The 17,957-nt window shown below is 42.5% G+C and overlaps 1 protein-coding gene across 2 annotated transcripts; it reads left to right on the forward strand.

Moving 5' to 3' along the window:
- The first annotated feature begins 2,517 nt into the window (after positions 1-2,517).
- Positions 2,518-17,409, forward strand: LOC124272754 (solute carrier family 15 member 4-like). Of its 2 annotated transcripts, none has more exons than XM_046707957.1 (12): positions 2,518-2,575; positions 5,684-5,915; positions 8,044-8,205; positions 9,226-9,324; positions 10,125-10,210; positions 10,908-11,047; positions 11,346-11,515; positions 12,034-12,239; positions 13,019-13,205; positions 13,992-14,192; positions 14,687-14,821; positions 15,762-17,409. In XM_046707957.1, the coding sequence occupies exons 2-12, from the start codon at positions 5,798-5,800 to the stop codon at positions 15,989-15,991; spliced, it is 1,734 nt and encodes a 577-aa protein (XP_046563913.1). In that variant the 5' UTR covers positions 2,518-2,575; positions 5,684-5,797; the 3' UTR covers positions 15,992-17,409. The 2 variants fall into 2 exon arrangements, with proteins under 2 accessions (XP_046563913.1, XP_046563912.1); XM_046707956.1 differs by having other exon boundaries at positions 2,539-2,579.
- Positions 17,410-17,957: the final 548 nt, after the last annotated feature.

The raw sequence follows: 17,957 nt of genomic DNA on the forward strand, positions 1-17,957 counted from the left end.
CGAAGGTGTACTGTGTAAAATAAGTGATGGAGTAGGGCGCGAAGGTGTACTGTGTAAAATAAGTGATGGAGTAGGGCGCGAAGGTGTACCGTGTACAATCAGTGATGAAGTAGGGCGCGAAGGTGTACTGTGTAAAATAAGTGATGGAGTAGGGCGCGAAGGTGTACTGTGTAAAATAAGTGATGGGGTCGGGTGCGGAGGAGTACTGTGTAAAATAAGTGATGGAGTCGGGTGCGGAGGAGTACTGTGTAAAATCAGTGATGGAGTCGGGTGCGGAGGTGTACTGTGTAGAATAAGTGATGGAGTCGGGTGCGGAGGAGTACTGTGTAAAATAAGTGATGGAGTCGGGCGCGATGGTGTACTGTGTAAAATCAGTGATGGAGTCGGGCGCGAAGGTGTGCTGTGTAAAATCAGTGATGGAGTCGGGTGCGGAGGAGTTCTGTGTACAATCAGTGATGGAGTCGGGCGCGATGGTGTACTGTGTAAAATCAGTGATGGAGTCGGGCGCGAAGGTGTACTGTGTAAAATCAGTGATGAAGTAGGGCGCGGAGGAGGACTGTGTAAAATGGGGCCAGGAAGAGTATTTTTTTTAATCTAGTGATGTACTTTGACAGGGGGAGTATTTTTTTAACAACAGTGAAACATTTTGCTTTTAACTTTTTACATGACTGCTTTTCGGGAACAATGCGTTACGATACTTGATAACCTGGGGACAGATATGTTATAGTTCTCTAGATCTCTTCTCATTTTGCAGGTATAATCTGTAATGTTTAATATTTATATACCTCTTTATCACTATCATAATTATGGAATCCTTGAAGGGACATTGTCGCGTTGTCGCCCTCTCACAAACAAGCAAAATGAGGCAAAATTAACCAAACCGCGACACGCGACATCGCGACAACGCAACACTTCGCCCATTTGTCGCGATGTCGCGTGTCGCGTTTTAAATAATATTCTTTTTTATTCCTCCAAAGGGCGACACGCGACATAGCGACAATGACCCTTCTCGGATTCCATACGTAATAATATCGGGCTCCTATAAGAGAGAAATCCTTATTTACACACTGTCTTTCCGGACTCCAAAGGCATGATTGCTTCTTTCATCGATTAAAGGTCTTATTCAACAGACCATACATTAAACTTAAGAGTGGGACAATGTAATCATACAAAAGTTGTATGACGTGAGATGTACTGTGGTAGTCCCCATGCTTCAATCTATTCTTGGCCATATCTCAGCTGACTTTGCTGAGTCATTCTACCGTGTGTCCATACATTGACAGTGTTTAAGGGGTCACCAAGGTGGATATCGACTACTAGCTCTGGAGTTAATATGTATATATGCGCTTTGGGGGTAATGCCATTTGAAGAGTAATTCAGTTATATGACAGTTTTATGTGCTTTAGTGAAGTTTTCAGGACTTCATTGGTAGACGTGGCGGAAATTCCAAATTGATCAGTGACAAAAATGAATTCCCCATTTAGACTGATACCACATGTACTCGTTGATTTCGACATATTTGAATAATTTACTTGCCGTTGCGTGTGTTTGTGACGTGTGTGCAACATTCTGTAGATAGACGGATATATACAGTCAAATGCCACAGGCCTACAGAACATACCTGTCACATGATAGGAAATACTATTCCTCAGGCCACCATTTAATCACTTTCGAGGAATAAATTCATAGTTGCGTGGCACATGTGTGTATATCTTAATATCTATAATTGGCAAATGTTTGGACTGAGACATCAAAGTGGGAGTAATAATGGGCGGTAGGCAACAAACATTTAATTGTCATTAGCAGGTGCTACTTGTAGAGCAGGGCATGCTCACCCTATCAGCGAATACCGTGTGTTATTACTGTTTCAAAGTGGCTTATTTGTATCTACCGTTTTGCCTTTGATGATCAATGGAATCAATACTCTTCATTTTATATTTGAAGAAAGGTAATTACGTAACGTTTATGTTGGTAAACCCTAAACAATCGTTTGTTTTCGTTGTACGAGAAAAATAATTACCCAATGTGGAACATATGAACTGTAAGTATTACCCCAGGACAAGATTAAAGGTCCCCAGCAATGTGAACGTAACGGTCAAGGTGACCTGGTTAATAGGATGTTGTCGCATCTTAATTACGTCAATCGATGCTGAAAATGTCAAACACTAGAGTAAGTGAGCAAGGTTCTACACCGCCTTTAGGAATATCCCAGCAATATCAATCTGGCGAACACCAATGAATGGGCTTCACAGATTTTACCCATGTGGCAATCAAACCCCGGTTTCGTAGTGACGGGCCAACGCTTTGACCGCCGGGCTATCCCAATCCCAACTGGATTGCCGGATACAGGGTGCATAATTTTCAGACAGTTATAATATTGCTGCTTGCAGCGTAAAACAAACTAACAGCCAAATATTCAATACCTGTTTGCTTGTCAAAGATGCTTACGAGCCAACAGTCGAAGGCAAAATGATCTTATTATATTGCGAAGGGCGGATAACTCTGATTTGTGTATATATTCAGTGGACCTGTTCCTGAACGGTAAAAGTGGAGCACGGCTTGTTCGACCCAAGCGGTATGTAAGTTTCTCGTGTATAACAGTAAAACGTTTAACTGACATGAGGCAGCGTATCTTCGTATGAACACTCTGCTTGCAATATGAAGTTGACAATGTATATCGTGCTCAATGCCCTTCGCCTGTCCACTGTCGGTATGTCAGCGTGACTTGCAGTCAATGGACAGTGTTGATAATTTAGTAAGTTCAGTTCTCTCCCAAGCCACACAAGCGTACAAGGCCGATGTACAAGGTTCATTATCCGTAACTGTCGTGACCATACGGGAATAATGCCGTGGGCAATAGCCCTGCATGTGTCAGCCTTATATCGGGGACAGTTGACCTGTTGACCCGATTTCTAACCCCTCGCGGAGGGACTAGCTGACTAGGACTAGAGTAATGTGTGACCAGGTAGTCGGTACTGCTTCCGAATAGAGTATTTTCTCAAGGTCTTGTCGTATCATATCTAAACATACACAGATTGTGAGATGACTGTGATACCAGTGAGGCTGTGACTGTATAACGGGGTGATATACGGGTACGCGTATGGAGGAAAACCGACTGTACATGGAATGTAGTAATAACTGGTGTCTGTAGCTACCTTACTTCAGGACTAGCTGACATTAATGTTGGCTAGTATTTACACAAATTAGTTGCTGTGTCACGATGTGTGTGTGTGTGTGTGTTTTACCAATGTGTCCTATATATACTGAGAGAAACAAATAAAGGATCACAGGAAAATTCAAGCGTACCTTTAATATTTTACAGTTTTCATCACCACAGCCCTATTCAAAACTGGTGGTGAAAACTGGAAAATTTAAAAGGAACGCTGAATTTTCCTATGTTCCTTTATTTATTTCTATCAGTATATATAGGACACATTGATAACACACACACACACACACACACACACACACACACACACACACACACACACACACACATCGTGACACAGCAACTAGTTTGTGTAAATACTAGCTAACATTAATGTATTGTATACATATGAGGTAGAGATTTGGGTGCCGTTGTACAAAACAACCTTAGCGCTAAGACTGACTAAAGTGTATGTTAAGGTATGGGAGTTAGGTCACCTTAGTGCTAAAATCGCTTTGTACAGCGATACCCTGGTAGGAATGAGATCGTATTGTTTTAAGTATATTTTATTGTCGACGGGATTAGGCGTCAACTTCTCTATCAAACATAATGTTGAATTATGGGAATGAACAATTTACATTTGAAGCCTGACATTGTGGAAACAGGATGTGTATAATCTGCTGGAAATTCAATAAGCTGTACATATCATGCATGTGTAAATATTATACAGTTTACTAGAATGTTACATATAGACTAAACTATATAAATGTTTGGAGACAATAATATTAAGCTAGCTGCTTAATTTGTTTATCGTTTCTGTATATTTGAGTAAAGACAAGAATATATTTGCATTCGGCCAGTTGTTTAGATTAGGGTCACCGAATAAACATGTGTGCTGTGTTTTATTTCCTCCAAGTTTATCAATATCTAAGAATTGTGACACCCCGAAGTCATCCTATAAAGTGCATTAATAAAAAGGTGGAATGAATTTTCGCGTGGGATCAGATATGTTAAAACAGATTGACATTTGTGCTGCATATGTTTTTGTATATATATCCGCAATTATAATACATCGATGGTAATGCAGACTGGTCCCACACAACAGCTTCAATAGCTGTTCACAGACTATTCCTATCTTCTAACGGTAGAGTACTCCATTTGCCTAATGTATCTTTAAGATAAGACCTTTTTAACGTAAAATTATTATCATTCCTGAAATTTGATTTGTTGACTAAATATGTTGTATTCTAATGAGGGAGATATCTTTTGTTTTATGAGAGATATCTGGTAGGAATGTGTTGTTTTATGAGAGAGATATCTGGTAGGAATGTGTTGTTTTATGAGGGAGATCTGGTAGGAATGTGTTGTTTTATGAGGGAGATCTGGTAGGAATGTGTTGTTTTATGAGGGAGATCTGGTAGGAATGTGTTGTTTTATGACTGACTGACTGAGTTTGGTTTTACGCCGCTTTTAGCAATATTCCAGCAACATCACGGCGGGGGACACCAGAAATGGGCTTCACACATTGTGCCCATGTGGGGATTCGTACCGGGTCTTCGGCGTGACAAGCGAACGCTTTAACCATTAGGCTACCCGACCGCCCCGTTGTTTTATGAGGGAGATCTGGTAGGAATGTGTTGTTTTATGAGAGATATCTGATAGGAATGTGTTGAGAGAGAGAATCTGTTTGGAGTGAGTGAGTGAGTTTAGTTTTACGCCGCACTCAGCAATATTCCAGTTATATGGCGGCGGTCTGTAAGTAATCGAGTCTGGATCAGACAATCTAGTGATCAACAGCATGCGCATCAATCTACGCAATTGGGAACCGATGACATGTGTCAACCAAGTCAGCGAGCCTGACCACCCGATCCCGTTAGTCACCTCTTACGACAAGCATGGGTTACTGAAGATCAATACTCTAATATAACCCGGATCTTCACGGGTTTGTTTATGAGAGAGATATCTGGTAGGAATGTGTTGTTTTATGAGACAGATAACTGGTAGGAATATGTTGTTTGATGAGAAAGATATCTGGTAGGAATGTGTTGTTTTATGAGAGAGATAGCTGGTAGGAATGTGTTGTTTATGGGAGGGATATCTGGCTGGAATGTGTTATGAGAGAGATATCTGGTAGGAATGTGCTCTTTATGAGAGAGATATCTGGTAGGAATGTGCTCTTTATGAGAAATGAGAGATCGGGATCTGGTAGGAATGTGTTCTATTGTCATGAAAGAGCTATCTAGTAGGAATGTGTTGTATTCCTATGGTGGAGTATTCTTGTGGAAATGTGTTCTACTGCTTTGAGGGAGAGATGTGGTAGGAATGTATTGTATTGCTATCATGGAGAAATATGGTAGGGATATTTTAAGTCCTTTTTTCTTATGAGGGAGTGAATCCAGAAGAGATATCCGGGATATGTCTGAAGTCAAAGTGTACTTGTTTGCAGTTAGACATCTTTTAGTAAACAATACGGCTGTGACAAGCCGGACTTTAAACTCACACGCTAACAGTAATAGACCGTTCGACTCCTTCCAGATAAAACGTAAGTTCCATCATTCTCTGGTGTGGCTAAGTGTATGGCTGCATGGCTATCTCCACTAGAGGTTTCTTATTGGAGACAGTGGTGTACAGGGACCAACTGGGAAAACAATGACTTCTCGACGTCAGGAACAAAGAGGGTTACTTTATGAGAGGTCCTCTGGGGCAACGTCACCCGACTACAGCGTGTCTTCGATGGAGGATGTAGACATCTCACAGCGCCCATCAGGTAAGGTAGGATGAAGATGAACATTAAGAAAGGTTCAGCTATACCTTTTTACTTGTATATTATGTGCTATACTTATGTAAGGCATCATAATGATTAGATATGGTGATTACCCGATACAATGTCACAGTTATCTACGCCAGTCTAAGACGCCGCCATAAGTCATAGTGTTGATGAATACATGACACGGCTTTTTTAAAACAACTTCTTTTTATTCTTTATAGGACGTTTCAGAGCTAATTCCTGCTCTTCCATCAGGTGAATGCTGAGTCTATATCAGACTGAATATATAGAGATAACACGTCTACACTTTTCTGTTCAAGAACTTCATAGTATGGATGTCATATATTTGAGTATTTTGAATCAGCAATGTAAATTGTATATAACTAGTCATTATAAAAATTGTGTTTGATGTGGATTTCACTGACAAAGAGAACAGTTAACTATTCCATCCGAACCTTGACATTTTCCTATCTGTCTTTGACCATCTCGTGATGATTTATTCAGGCTGCGAGACAACCCTGTGGGACATGTATTCCTAATCAGGTACCATGTGACAATTGTATTCCTGATCCTACCCAATGGGTCATAATTTCCTGAGCAATTACCCGCTTGTTCAGTTCTTCCTGAGCTAACACCAACTAGGTCATATCTTCCCAATCGGGTGCCCAGCTGGTAATATGCTCTTAACCAGGTGTCAAACTGGTAATGTCTTTCTAATCAGGTGCCCAACTGGTAATATGTTCCTAACCAGGTGCCCAACTGGTAAAGCCTTTCTAATCAGGTGCCCAGCTGGTAACATCTGTCTAATCAGATGCCCTGGTAATTTCTTCCTATTAAGGTGCCAAACTTGGCAGGCGTCCAGCTGGTAATATCTTCCTAATCAGGCGCCCAGCTTGTAATATCTTCCCAGTCAAGTGTCCAGCTGGTAGTATCTTCCAAGTGTCCAGCTTGTAATATGTTCCTAAGCAGGCGTCCAGCTGGTAACATCTGTCTAATCAGATGCCCTGGTAATTTCTTCCTATTAAGGTGCCAAACTTGGCAGGCGTCCAGCTGGTAATATCTTCCTAATCAGGCGCCCAGCTTGTAATACCTTCCCAGTCAAGTGTCCAGCTTGTAATATCTCCCTAATCAGGTGCTTAGTTGTTCATACTTACCTTTAAAGTCACCCGATGTGTCATATCATTAGTAGGCACACATGGAGTCAAATCTTCCTAAACACGAATCCCTAGGTTATGCCTCCCCAGGTCCACTTCCTGTGTGTCATGTCTCCCTCAACACGTTTATTCCACACGCATTTCATATCTGTCATATCTTCATGAGCACATACCTAGTAAGTCATATGTTCATAAGGGTGTATACAGTTAGTCACATCAGCCTATGTTCCTAATTTGCAGAGGCCATATGTTTCTTAACACGTACACTGTTCTATCTGAAAAAAGATGGTGAGGTGAGGTGAAATTGGGTTTTACGTCGTGCTTGAGAATATTTCGCTCATATGACGACGTGCATGCGTGTGTACATGTACGTGCGGCTGCTTGTACTAGCCCAGACTGAAGCTGGTTTTATAGTGCTAGCCCACTGAGATACCATGCCGCAATGAAGCATGAATACCCCACTCAGACACAGTATACTGACTCCGAGCCGACAAGTCCTTGTTGTACCCATTAATGCCGAGCGCCAGGCAGGGACCAACAAGTACCATATGTTAACGTCTTTTGGTATGACGCGGTCGGGGATCGAACCCACGATCTTCCGCTCTCCGGGCGGACGCTCTAACCACTACACCACGGAGGCCGTCCATTTGAAAAAGAGATAATATGAAAATTACATCATGTTGAATCGTAAGCCCAGGATTCAGTGAATGCAAAGTTTTCAAAGAATAACACGTGTAACATGTGGACGGACTGTGTCCATTTTTATCCAACTGTCATACTACTAATTGTGCGTAATCATTTTGTGGAACCAGGTTCATGCCTTGCACATTATTCAAGCACGTTGGTTGAGCTTGGAGATAAGAAAAGTATAGGATTAATACGGATGGCCCAATACATGACAGAAAAGCTCTCAATCCATACGTAATACCGTACGCTAAACCCCGATAGACTACATGTAGCTTCCACCCATTCAGTTACCACTGTGAAGACCTTTGGCGTGGTGGCATGTATCCTGGTCACCGAGATGTGCGAGAGGCTGACGTACTACGGTGTCAGCGGGAACCTGGTTCTGTTCTGTACAAGTGTTCTCAAGTTCACCAGCCAAGACGCTACAAGTGTTCAGCTTGTGTTCACAGGCATGTATAAACATTTGCATTGTCCTTCAGTACCCTTTATACACCTGTAGGGGCGGTGGGGTAGCCTAATGGTTAAAGCGTTGGCTCGTCACGCCGAAGACCCGGGTTCGAATCCCCACATGGGTACAATGTGTTAAGCCCATTTCTGGTGTCCCCCGCCGTGATGTTGCTGGAATATTGCTAAAAGCGGCGTAAAACCAAACGCAGTCAGTCAGTCAGTTACACACCTGTAAGGGCGATGGGGTAGCCTAGTGGTTTTAACCGTCTCTCCTCACGCCGAAGACAGGGGTTCGATTCCCATATGGGTACAATTTGTGAAGCACATTTATGATGTACCACCGCCGTGATATTGCTGGAATATTACTAAATTAAGCGGCGTAAAACTCACTCACTAACTCATTCACCTCAATCGGACCACTGTAATATATTCCTTAAGTTAACCATTACTATAGATTAAAAAGAACGGTAATATGTGAGTGAGCATGGTTTTAACAATATTACAGCAATATTACGGCGGGAAACTCCAGAAAGGGGCTTCACACATTATACCAATGCGTGACGAGCGAACACTTTATCCACGAGGCTTCCCAACCGACCTAATAACGGCTATGAAACACAATTAGCGTCGATAGTGAGTTAATGGCGTTGACAAGACTTGGGCTAGTCTTTGTGAACACAGATGCACTTAAGACTTCACTACATAGCTGATTGATTTTGCCAGTTTATTTGGATATGGATGCACGTCATCGAAAAAGAGTTAATGCAGTACTGAAAACGCGTGTCAAACATTACCACTCAATATTTAATAGGGATTCTAAGATTTTTTGTTTTGCAATCAGACTTAGAGGAAATTAGGATTGGTCTGCTTTGTCGTGTAGGTCGATTCATATTAATAAGACAGGGAGTGAGTCCAGTGTATTTATGGCAATAGAGTGAAGCCGTAATACGCTGTGTCTGAATCCCATGCGATGAGTTAAAGGAGACCATTATCTGATATCAGCTGCTCTCTGACGTCTTCAGGCACATCCTATCTGTTCCCCGTCATCGGCGGCTACGTGGCCGACTCTGTCGCTGGTCGCTTCAACACAATCCTCGGATCCTGCTTCATCTACATCCTTGGTAGGAACAATGAATAAAATTATTGTTTTCAGTAAATGAGATTTGGGTGGGATGTGTGTGTGCGTACGTGCGTGTATGTGTATGTGTGTTTGTGCGCGTGCGTGTTGGGGTTTGAGGTAGGGTGCCTGGGATGTTATCGAAAACAATTTTATCCTTCAGACCTTCAAAAGTAAAAATGACAGTTATTCAAAAACTTCACAATACAAACATGTTTATGAAGTTATTTCAATACAATTACTAATTATGAAACGACAAGCTATTGTAAGTATATATGGTGAACATTCTATTCTCATTCAAATGAATTAGTGTGCGATATTTTTATCTTCTTGATTTTCTGGTAAAGGTTCGTGTTGACCATATTTCTTATGCATTGCTCGTTCCTCGTATCACCTACTGTCAGCTAGCCAATGGTCTCCTGATCTGACCGCCTCCGTGGTGTAGTGGTTAGAGCGTCCGCCCGGAGAGCGGAAGGTCGCCGGTTGGATCCCCGACCGCGTCATACCAAAAGACGTTAAAATATGGTACTTGTTGGTCCCTGCCTGGCGCTCGGCATTAATGGGTACAACAAGGACTGGTCGGCTCGGAGTCAGTATAATGTGTCTGAGTGGGGTATTCTTGCTTCACTGCGGCATGGTATCTCAGTGGGCTAGCACTATAAAACCAGCTTCAGTCTGGGCTAGTACAAGTAGCTGCACGTACACATACACACGCATGCACGTCGTCATATGAGCGAAATATTCTCAAGCGCGACGTTAAACCCAATTTCACCTCACCTCACCTCTCCTGATCTTGTCCTCTAGGGTTATTCCTGCTGGCGGCGTGCTGTGCTGACTATGTGGCGTGGTTTGGTCAAGACGATGCAGGTCTTGCCTATGACCTGAGTCTGGTGTGTGTCATGTAATCTTGGAAACAATTCAACATTTCTAGATCTCACGGTTTGACGTTACTTGCTACAAGCGAGGCAACCTGTATGTGTATGTCAGGAATTTGAACACATACAGAGATTACTTCCATTCTTAAATCAAAACGAGGTCACGGTGACCCAGGTGTTGCAATTCGCTGTGTATAGGTGCATCCCTGTATATGCCTGAAACTTAGTGTATGATTGCGGGTTCGAATCCCGGTTTGCCCAATTGTGATTCTGTATTCTTCATCATACCCGTGCATGCTGGTCTCACCAAACCCTGAGGCCTCCATCTGTTCCGTCTTACTTTCTCTGCGATTCATCTGGAATATTGTTAAACCCAACTCACTCACAGATTCAAAATTTATGATCTACTCATAATAGATGATGACAGAGGCGGTCGGGTAGGCTAGTGGTTAAAGCGTCCGCTTGTCACGCCGACGACCAGGGTTCGACTCCCCGCATGAGTACAATCCGTGAAGCCCATTTCTGGTGTTCCCCGCCGTGATATTGCCGGAATATTGCTAAAGGCGGCGTGAAACCATATACTCACTCACTCACTCACTCACTCACTCATTCACTCGCTCACTAGATAATGACATCATAATAACATGATAACTATGTCGACCTTTTTGTCCCTTTCCACAAACATGCGTGTGTACCATTCTTTATGTTTCAGGAAGCCAAACAAGCCTATTTCTTGCTCGGCCTTGTCCTGGTTGCCATGGGGACGGGTGGAATTAAGGCCAATGTTGGTCCATTCGGTGCTCAGCAGGTCAAAGACCAGGGTCCGCTTGCAGTGCAGACATTCTTTAATTGGTATGTGCAACATGAGATGCTTGGTGGGCATTTAGAAGTTGGAAGGTAACAAAACAACGTATGGTATGGATTTACAACTTTAATATTTACAACACGACGTTTCTGGGCTACTTCTTGCCCCTTCATCAGGGCATTCACGACCTTGGTCCCCGCGTTTTACAGTGTACTCAATAAGCAATAATACTTAATACGTATATCGCTATGACAGGCTGGTTTGTAATGTTTTATATACGACTATACACAGAGGCCCTGCTAAGTGGAATCTGTTTTGCTGGACAGATAGGAATGACTGTTTCAGGTTTTACTGGTTTGTGAATCTGGGCGGTCTGATTGCCTACACCGCTGTGGCGTATGTACAACAGAACGTCAGCTTTGCCTGGGGCTACCTCATCCCGCTGATCAGCATGGCTCTTGCCGTGGTTATATTCATGGCGGGAAAGGGACAGTATATTCACGTCCCACCTGGAGGTATGGTTCTACCTTTATTACCCATTGGTTGGTTGCTGGTTTTTGTTTAACGCCGCACTCAGCAATATGGCTTTGTTCATGTTGTTGATCACTGGATTGTCTGCCCCAGACTCGAATATTTTCAGACCGCGCCCATATAGGTGGGATATTGCTGGGTGCGGCGTTAAACAACAAACAAATAAACACAAACATAAATAACCCTGTATATAAAAACCGTATACATGTTCACCACTGCAGATGCTACTTCACGCACTTGTGTATTGTTTACGTAATTCGGGAGGCATTGTTGACCTCATTGGGATCGTATTGTGACGTTGGTTGGAGGATGTTCAGTGAAGACTTTTATAATCCAACTGTGATATATTGTTTCTTTTGGTGTAAGGTGTGCCCTCTTTCCTAAAAGAATATATGCCTGAAGACGTTGTTCATGACACTGCTAGAGGTGGCTACAATCACACCAATGTAATCAATAGGTACCATGGATACACCTTAACTTCATCCCCACTTGGCTGTTCCAGAGAGCGTTCTGTCGACTTCCGTCAGTGTCTGCTGTCAGGGTTGCTCCTGTCACTCACCGGAAGAGGAAGAACGGCCTTCTTTGTCTTCTGCTCGTACCAAATATGGCGGCAGATTTGACGACCACACAGTCGATGGGGTGGTAGCCGTTTTGAGAATTCTTCCTATATTTGCTCTGCTAATTGGATATGCTGCAATATACGCACAGGTAAATGCAACACAAAACCATCAGCACGAAACACTTTGATGTACGAGTATCACTCATCCCCGATATATAGAGAATCTCACCCAAGTGTCTTCTGATATCAATTATATCAACACGAGTTGATAAAGTTACAAATATCCGAGGCTTGCCGAGGATATTTTTACTTTTATCAACGAGTGTTGATATATTTGATATCAGAAGACACGAGGGTGAGATTCTATTTATCATCCAAAATCACTCTTCATTAATTTTCAATGAAAAATGTACATCTCTGAACATGGTACTGCCATTGGACTTGCAGTGCAGCGATGTCATAGCATGATGACGTCATCAAGTACATGACGTCATAGCATTGTCAGGGCATTGTACAAAATCTACTGTCAAAACGATATCTCCTAGGAGATCTCACACAAGTTTTGGATGATAAATGAAGAAACGCACATTCTGCCACCATTATTTGTAGACATTCCGAGATGCTGTTCAGTACAGTATTAATAGTTCTGTAAAATGAAAGCATCCCAAACCTTACAGCGCCATTGGATTCGTAAAATCATGACATCACATGCCTCGTTTTAGGTGATGATTTTTAGGATCATCCTTACATGACTAAAAGGAATATTATGAAATTGATAGTCATGCCGGACATCCCTTATCCTTATCCTTATCCTTATCCCAATCGATGACACTATTTTGTCCTTGTGAATGTCGTGAATGGACAATGATATCCTATGATGACGATCTGTCGATTACGCCACATCAGAACAACTATTTGCCCATTACAGATGCAGTCCACATTTTTCCTGCAAAGTGAACGTATGAGTGTGAAGGTCGGAGGAGGGGCGATACCGGCAGCCATGTTAAATATCTTCAACACAATCATCATTCTGTTGTTGATACCCCTGATGGATAGACTGGTGTATCCGTGCTTCACTCGGTGCGGTCGTCCGCTCACATATCTACAGAAAATGGGTAGGTTTAAGATTGGATGTTTTGAATTAGTGGAGATGCTTGTCACGGAATTTAATGTCCCAAAGGTGATGGAATATGTATTGTTGAACGTTTCCGGGTACAAAGGTGTTCTGTAAACACGGAATTGTGTGGTGGTCTGGAATGTGGTATATACATCTGTTGGTCTGGTATCTGTACATGCATGTACATCTGTATAAGCCTAATGTTAGTCTATACACAGGGATTGGTCTGGTGTACATGTCTGTACACAGATGTGTGTCTACACACAGGTATAAATCTGTGCACAGGTTTTTATCCATAAACAGGAGAAGGTCTTAAGTATGTCAGTACACAGGTTTTGTTCTGGTATTGTTCTCTGCCGTACTCAGTCAGTTTTGTTCATTGTCCGTCTGTATAAAGGTATCACTCTGTCATTCCCACGTCTTTGTGTACTAGGGTATTACCCTGTGTGGTGCATTATCTGTCTGTACTCATAGTCTGCGTTTTGCTCATTGTCAGCTCACATGGGCACAATATGTGAAGCCCATGGTGTCTGGTGTCCCCCGCCGTGATGTTGCTGGAATATTGCTAAAAGCGGCGTAAAACCAAACTCAGTCAGTCAGTCAGTCATTGTCAGCTTGTACACATGCATCAATCTGTGTTGGTCACTGTCTGTACACAGGTATCAGTCTGTTGTTCACTCTGTATATATGTACCACTCTCTGTTGTCAGCTGTCTTTCTAAAAGCAGATATTATTCTGCGTGGTGCTTTGTCTGATAGTTTGCTGTTGTTCCGTCTGGTTCCAGGTTTCGGTCTGGTATTCTCAGCGAGTTCTGTAGCTGTTGCGGGTATATTAGAGATCTACAGGAAGCAGAATCTGGCCTCAACCGGAGGAGTCGTTCAGACACTGGGAGGCGAAAAGTTCAACGCCTCTCAGCTATCAGTTCTCACCCAAATACCACAGTTTGCCCTGGTCGGGTCAGCAGAAGTCTTCACAAGCATTCCAAGTCAGTGTAATGCATACTAGTACTTAAAAACTGTCTCTCTATAATCGCCTGACAGGAATACATTGGGGTTCAATAGTCTGAGAGTTGCAATAAATCATGATCCAGAAAATCAATGGTTCGAATCTCTTTAATTATTACTATCATTTTATTGGAGTAGTGCACAAAATGTGTAACGAACACTCCATAACGAACACTCCTATTGATGTTCTGATGATTGTATTTGCAATATGCAATATTTGCAGGATGTTTAAGATATACGGTAGGTACAGTGTGTTCACAACCAGAAATAGATGACTGTAAACTGGCATGTTTTGTATGCTGTGTACTAGTTTGTATTCGTTACATTTAGGCCTGCTTTATAGTGGAAGCTGACTTTCCACCTGTCATAGTGATGTACTTGAAGGTCTGGAGTTGGCTTCACCTAGGCATTGTCGTCCAGGAAGTGCCTACTAACTGTCTCTCTGTATCCATGTATCTCTGTGATGTGTTTGTAGGTCTGGAGTTCGCCTTTACTCAGGCACCTCCGTCCATGCAGGGGCTGCTGACGGGGGTGTTCTACGCCGTCATGGGGCTGGGGAACTACGTCGCCACGCTCATCCTCGCGATCGTCAGCGCAGCTACAGCTGATGGTAACACGCTGGCATGACCCAAAGGAATAGATTTTAAACATAAATGACTGACAGTATAAGGGGTCTCATGAACAAGACATAACGGTGACCGTAGCTTCCACTGACAGTCTAACAACAGACAGCGGTGAACATAAGCTTTTACTGACAGTATAAGAGGTCTTATGAACAAGACATAACGGTGACCGTAACTTCGACTGAGAGTTGTAGGGGGTCTCATGAACCACATATAACTGTGACCTTCGCTTCCACTGACAGTGGTAGGGGTCTCATTAACAAAAGAAAACTGTGACCTTCGCTTCTACTGACAGTGGTAGGTGTCTCATTAACAAAAGACAACTATGACCTTCGCTTCCACTGACAGTGGTAGGGGTCTCATGAACAAACGGCAACTGTGACCTTCGCTTCCACTGACAGTGGTAGGGGTCTCATGAACAAACGGCAACTGTGACCTTCTCTTCCACTGACAGTGGTAGGTGTCTCATTAACAAAAGACAACTGTGACCTTCGCTTCCACTGACAGTATAAGCGGTCTCACGAACAATCGACAACGGTGACCTTTGCTTCCACTGATAGTGTTAGCAGACTCACGAACAACAGCTGAGTTAAAAACAAGCTTCTGATGACGGTGTCGACGGACTCATGAACAATAATTGTGCAGACACCTGAATGTATTGTCCATCGTATGATGTATCATTACTGTGCAGATCATGTGGTGCGCTGGAGTAGCACAGTGCTTAAAGCGTTCGCTCGTCACGCTGAAGACCCGGGTTCGATTCCCTGGTTGGGTAGAATATGTGAAGCCCATTTCTGGTGTCCCCCGCCGTGATATTGCTGGAATACTGCTGAAAGCGGCGTAAAACTATACTCACGAAATAGATAATGTCAAGTTACTTGATGGTTTGGGCATATCATAGCTTATGTACGATGAACTCTCTTCCAGATCCCTGGTTTCCGAACGAGTTAAACTATGGACACGCCGAATACTTGTTCTTCCTCCTGGGAGGTCTCATGTTGTTGGATCTGATGTTCTTTGTTCCCGTAGCAAGACGGTATAAGTATGTCACGCCATCACTGGAAGCGGAAGTAACAGTCACGTCGACACACACAGAGGAAGAAAAGCCCCTTCTGAAGTCTGGTGATAGATCTGTATATGGGTCGACAAAACTATGATTTTTAATTCATTAATGCAATAATGACTGCCTATTCGTGGCATCAGTGCCTTAAGGATCATGTTTTTGATGTGATTGGATGAGGTGAGTTGCGCGGAGCTCAAATTGTGAACCAAGCATCGACACATCACACATTTATCGCTGTTCCCTGAACAGCTTTATCACTGTCTGTAAGCTTATTTGATGGAGCCACGAAGGTGTAAACATTACCTCTTCAGTGAAACCCATGATCTCCGACTTGTGCGTATATATTAAACTCTAAAACTGATGGTAAACGAAATCATTCACAAATACATGTCTGTTTATGCCACGATTCCTGTTTGTTATATAGCTATGTACATAGCAAAACAGTATTAAGCTATAGAGGTTCATGACTTTGTTAGCGGCATATCTTAACCTAATGTATTTAAGGCTACGTGAGCCCTCTGGCATTGATGAGTGAGTGAGTATGGTTTTACGCCGCTTTTAGCAATGTTCCAGCAACATCACGGCGGAGGACACCAGAAATGGGCTTCACACATTGTACCCATGTGGGAAATCTAACCCGGGTCTTTTGCGTGAGGAGCGAACGCTTTTACCACTAGACTACCACTGACATTGATGGATGTGGTGACCTGATATGTGTTATACTTACATCTTGGCTACTTGTCTAGTTTGCATAAACAATCAAAACCCTTGTGTCTAAGTTGGAAATGCTTCGAGTTATCCGAGGCTCGACACAACCGAAACTGATTAATAAAGATGTAATACGCAGGGACCAAACTTATACTGCGAAACAACCAAAAGCTCGACTTATGTAAGTTCGAGACAACGGTGTTTGACTGTCCATCTTTATGATATGCCTTATTTCACCTGTTGTGCTTTTGGTTACACGGAATTTGGACTATATGTCAAGCAGGAGAAGTTATATATAAAAATATAAAACCTGTTTAGTTGAACCGCTGAAACTATTTACCTAAATTATTTCAGCATATTTTAGGTTAGTAAGTACATCCACGGTGTACTTCGTGTTTCACATACACGTTCACTCACATTAATTTTACGAGGAATTTTAACCTGGGAGTCGACACTTGCGTTTATTTCTTGATGTATCAATTTACATTTAATTTAAATTCTATTTAGTTTTATGGATATGAATGTATGTTGAATGTATATTTAAATAAGTGATGTTTTCTGACAATCCTAATTTGATGAAGTTATAAAAGAGGAAAATGAATATCCGTCCCCTGAGGCTGTACACAGCTGTGGTAGTGTGTATGTTTATACCAGGCTACTATACTCAGGGGTAGATCTGCTAGGTTAAGATACAGCTGGAATAATGACGGACGGAATACCTCCAGTCGCGTCATCCAATTCTTGTGATCTGATGTGTAACTGTCTTTTTCGTTGATTTACAGAATAAACGAACTGGTAATGTTATGTTTGCTGTCAGTCTCATTTCTAACAGTTATGTATTTGTGGTGAAAGGTTGTAGCGTTGAGTCTGCATCCCTATCATTTTTCAGGACAAATAATAGAGCTTTAAGATAATCGATAACCGCTATGGGCTCCGAACCTTGGGGTACTTGCCAACATTTTGACAGGAATGTTTAGAAAGGGAATCCTATCTTGGTCAAAAGCTTCCACATTTATAATGATCGAATGGAAATCGTAATATCGGTTGAGAAGTACAGTATTGCAGCGTGTAAATTGCTTATCCAGTGCTTATCGGTTTACTTTGAGCGAGGGAACTGTCGTGGAAAAACGTATTATGCAGCCCCAAGCATTTGTGTATGTGTAGAAACAGGGGTAGCCATTCCATGCTTAGCGTGGTGTGTGCCCTTCTGTGGGCCATATTGCGAGGACAACTTTCCATAATCACATAAATGAGTTAGTGAGACGAAAGACGCAATTATGTTTCTCGTTACAACTGGGGCATAAAGGAAATTGTGTTGGTCCGGAATAGTACAAGTAGTCACTCTCACACAC

This window comes from Haliotis rubra, unplaced genomic scaffold, assembly GCF_003918875.1.
Source record: "Haliotis rubra isolate DU_JTF1 unplaced genomic scaffold, ASM391887v1 Scf1721, whole genome shotgun sequence".
Classification (NCBI taxonomy): Eukaryota; Metazoa; Mollusca; class Gastropoda; order Lepetellida; family Haliotidae; genus Haliotis; species Haliotis rubra.

Excerpts from the sequence above, each read along its gene's own strand:
- LOC124272754 (XM_046707957.1), top strand. The coding sequence starts at position 5,798 with ATGACTTCTCGACGTCAGGAACAAAGAGGGTTACTTTATGAGAGGTCC. Across the intron at positions 8,206-9,225 it reads TGTTCAGCTTGTGTTCACAG|GCACATCCTATCTGTTCCCC; the intron begins GCATGTATAAAC and ends TGACGTCTTCAG. Across the intron at positions 11,048-11,345 it reads GTGCAGACATTCTTTAATTG|GTTTTACTGGTTTGTGAATC; the intron begins GTATGTGCAACA and ends TGACTGTTTCAG.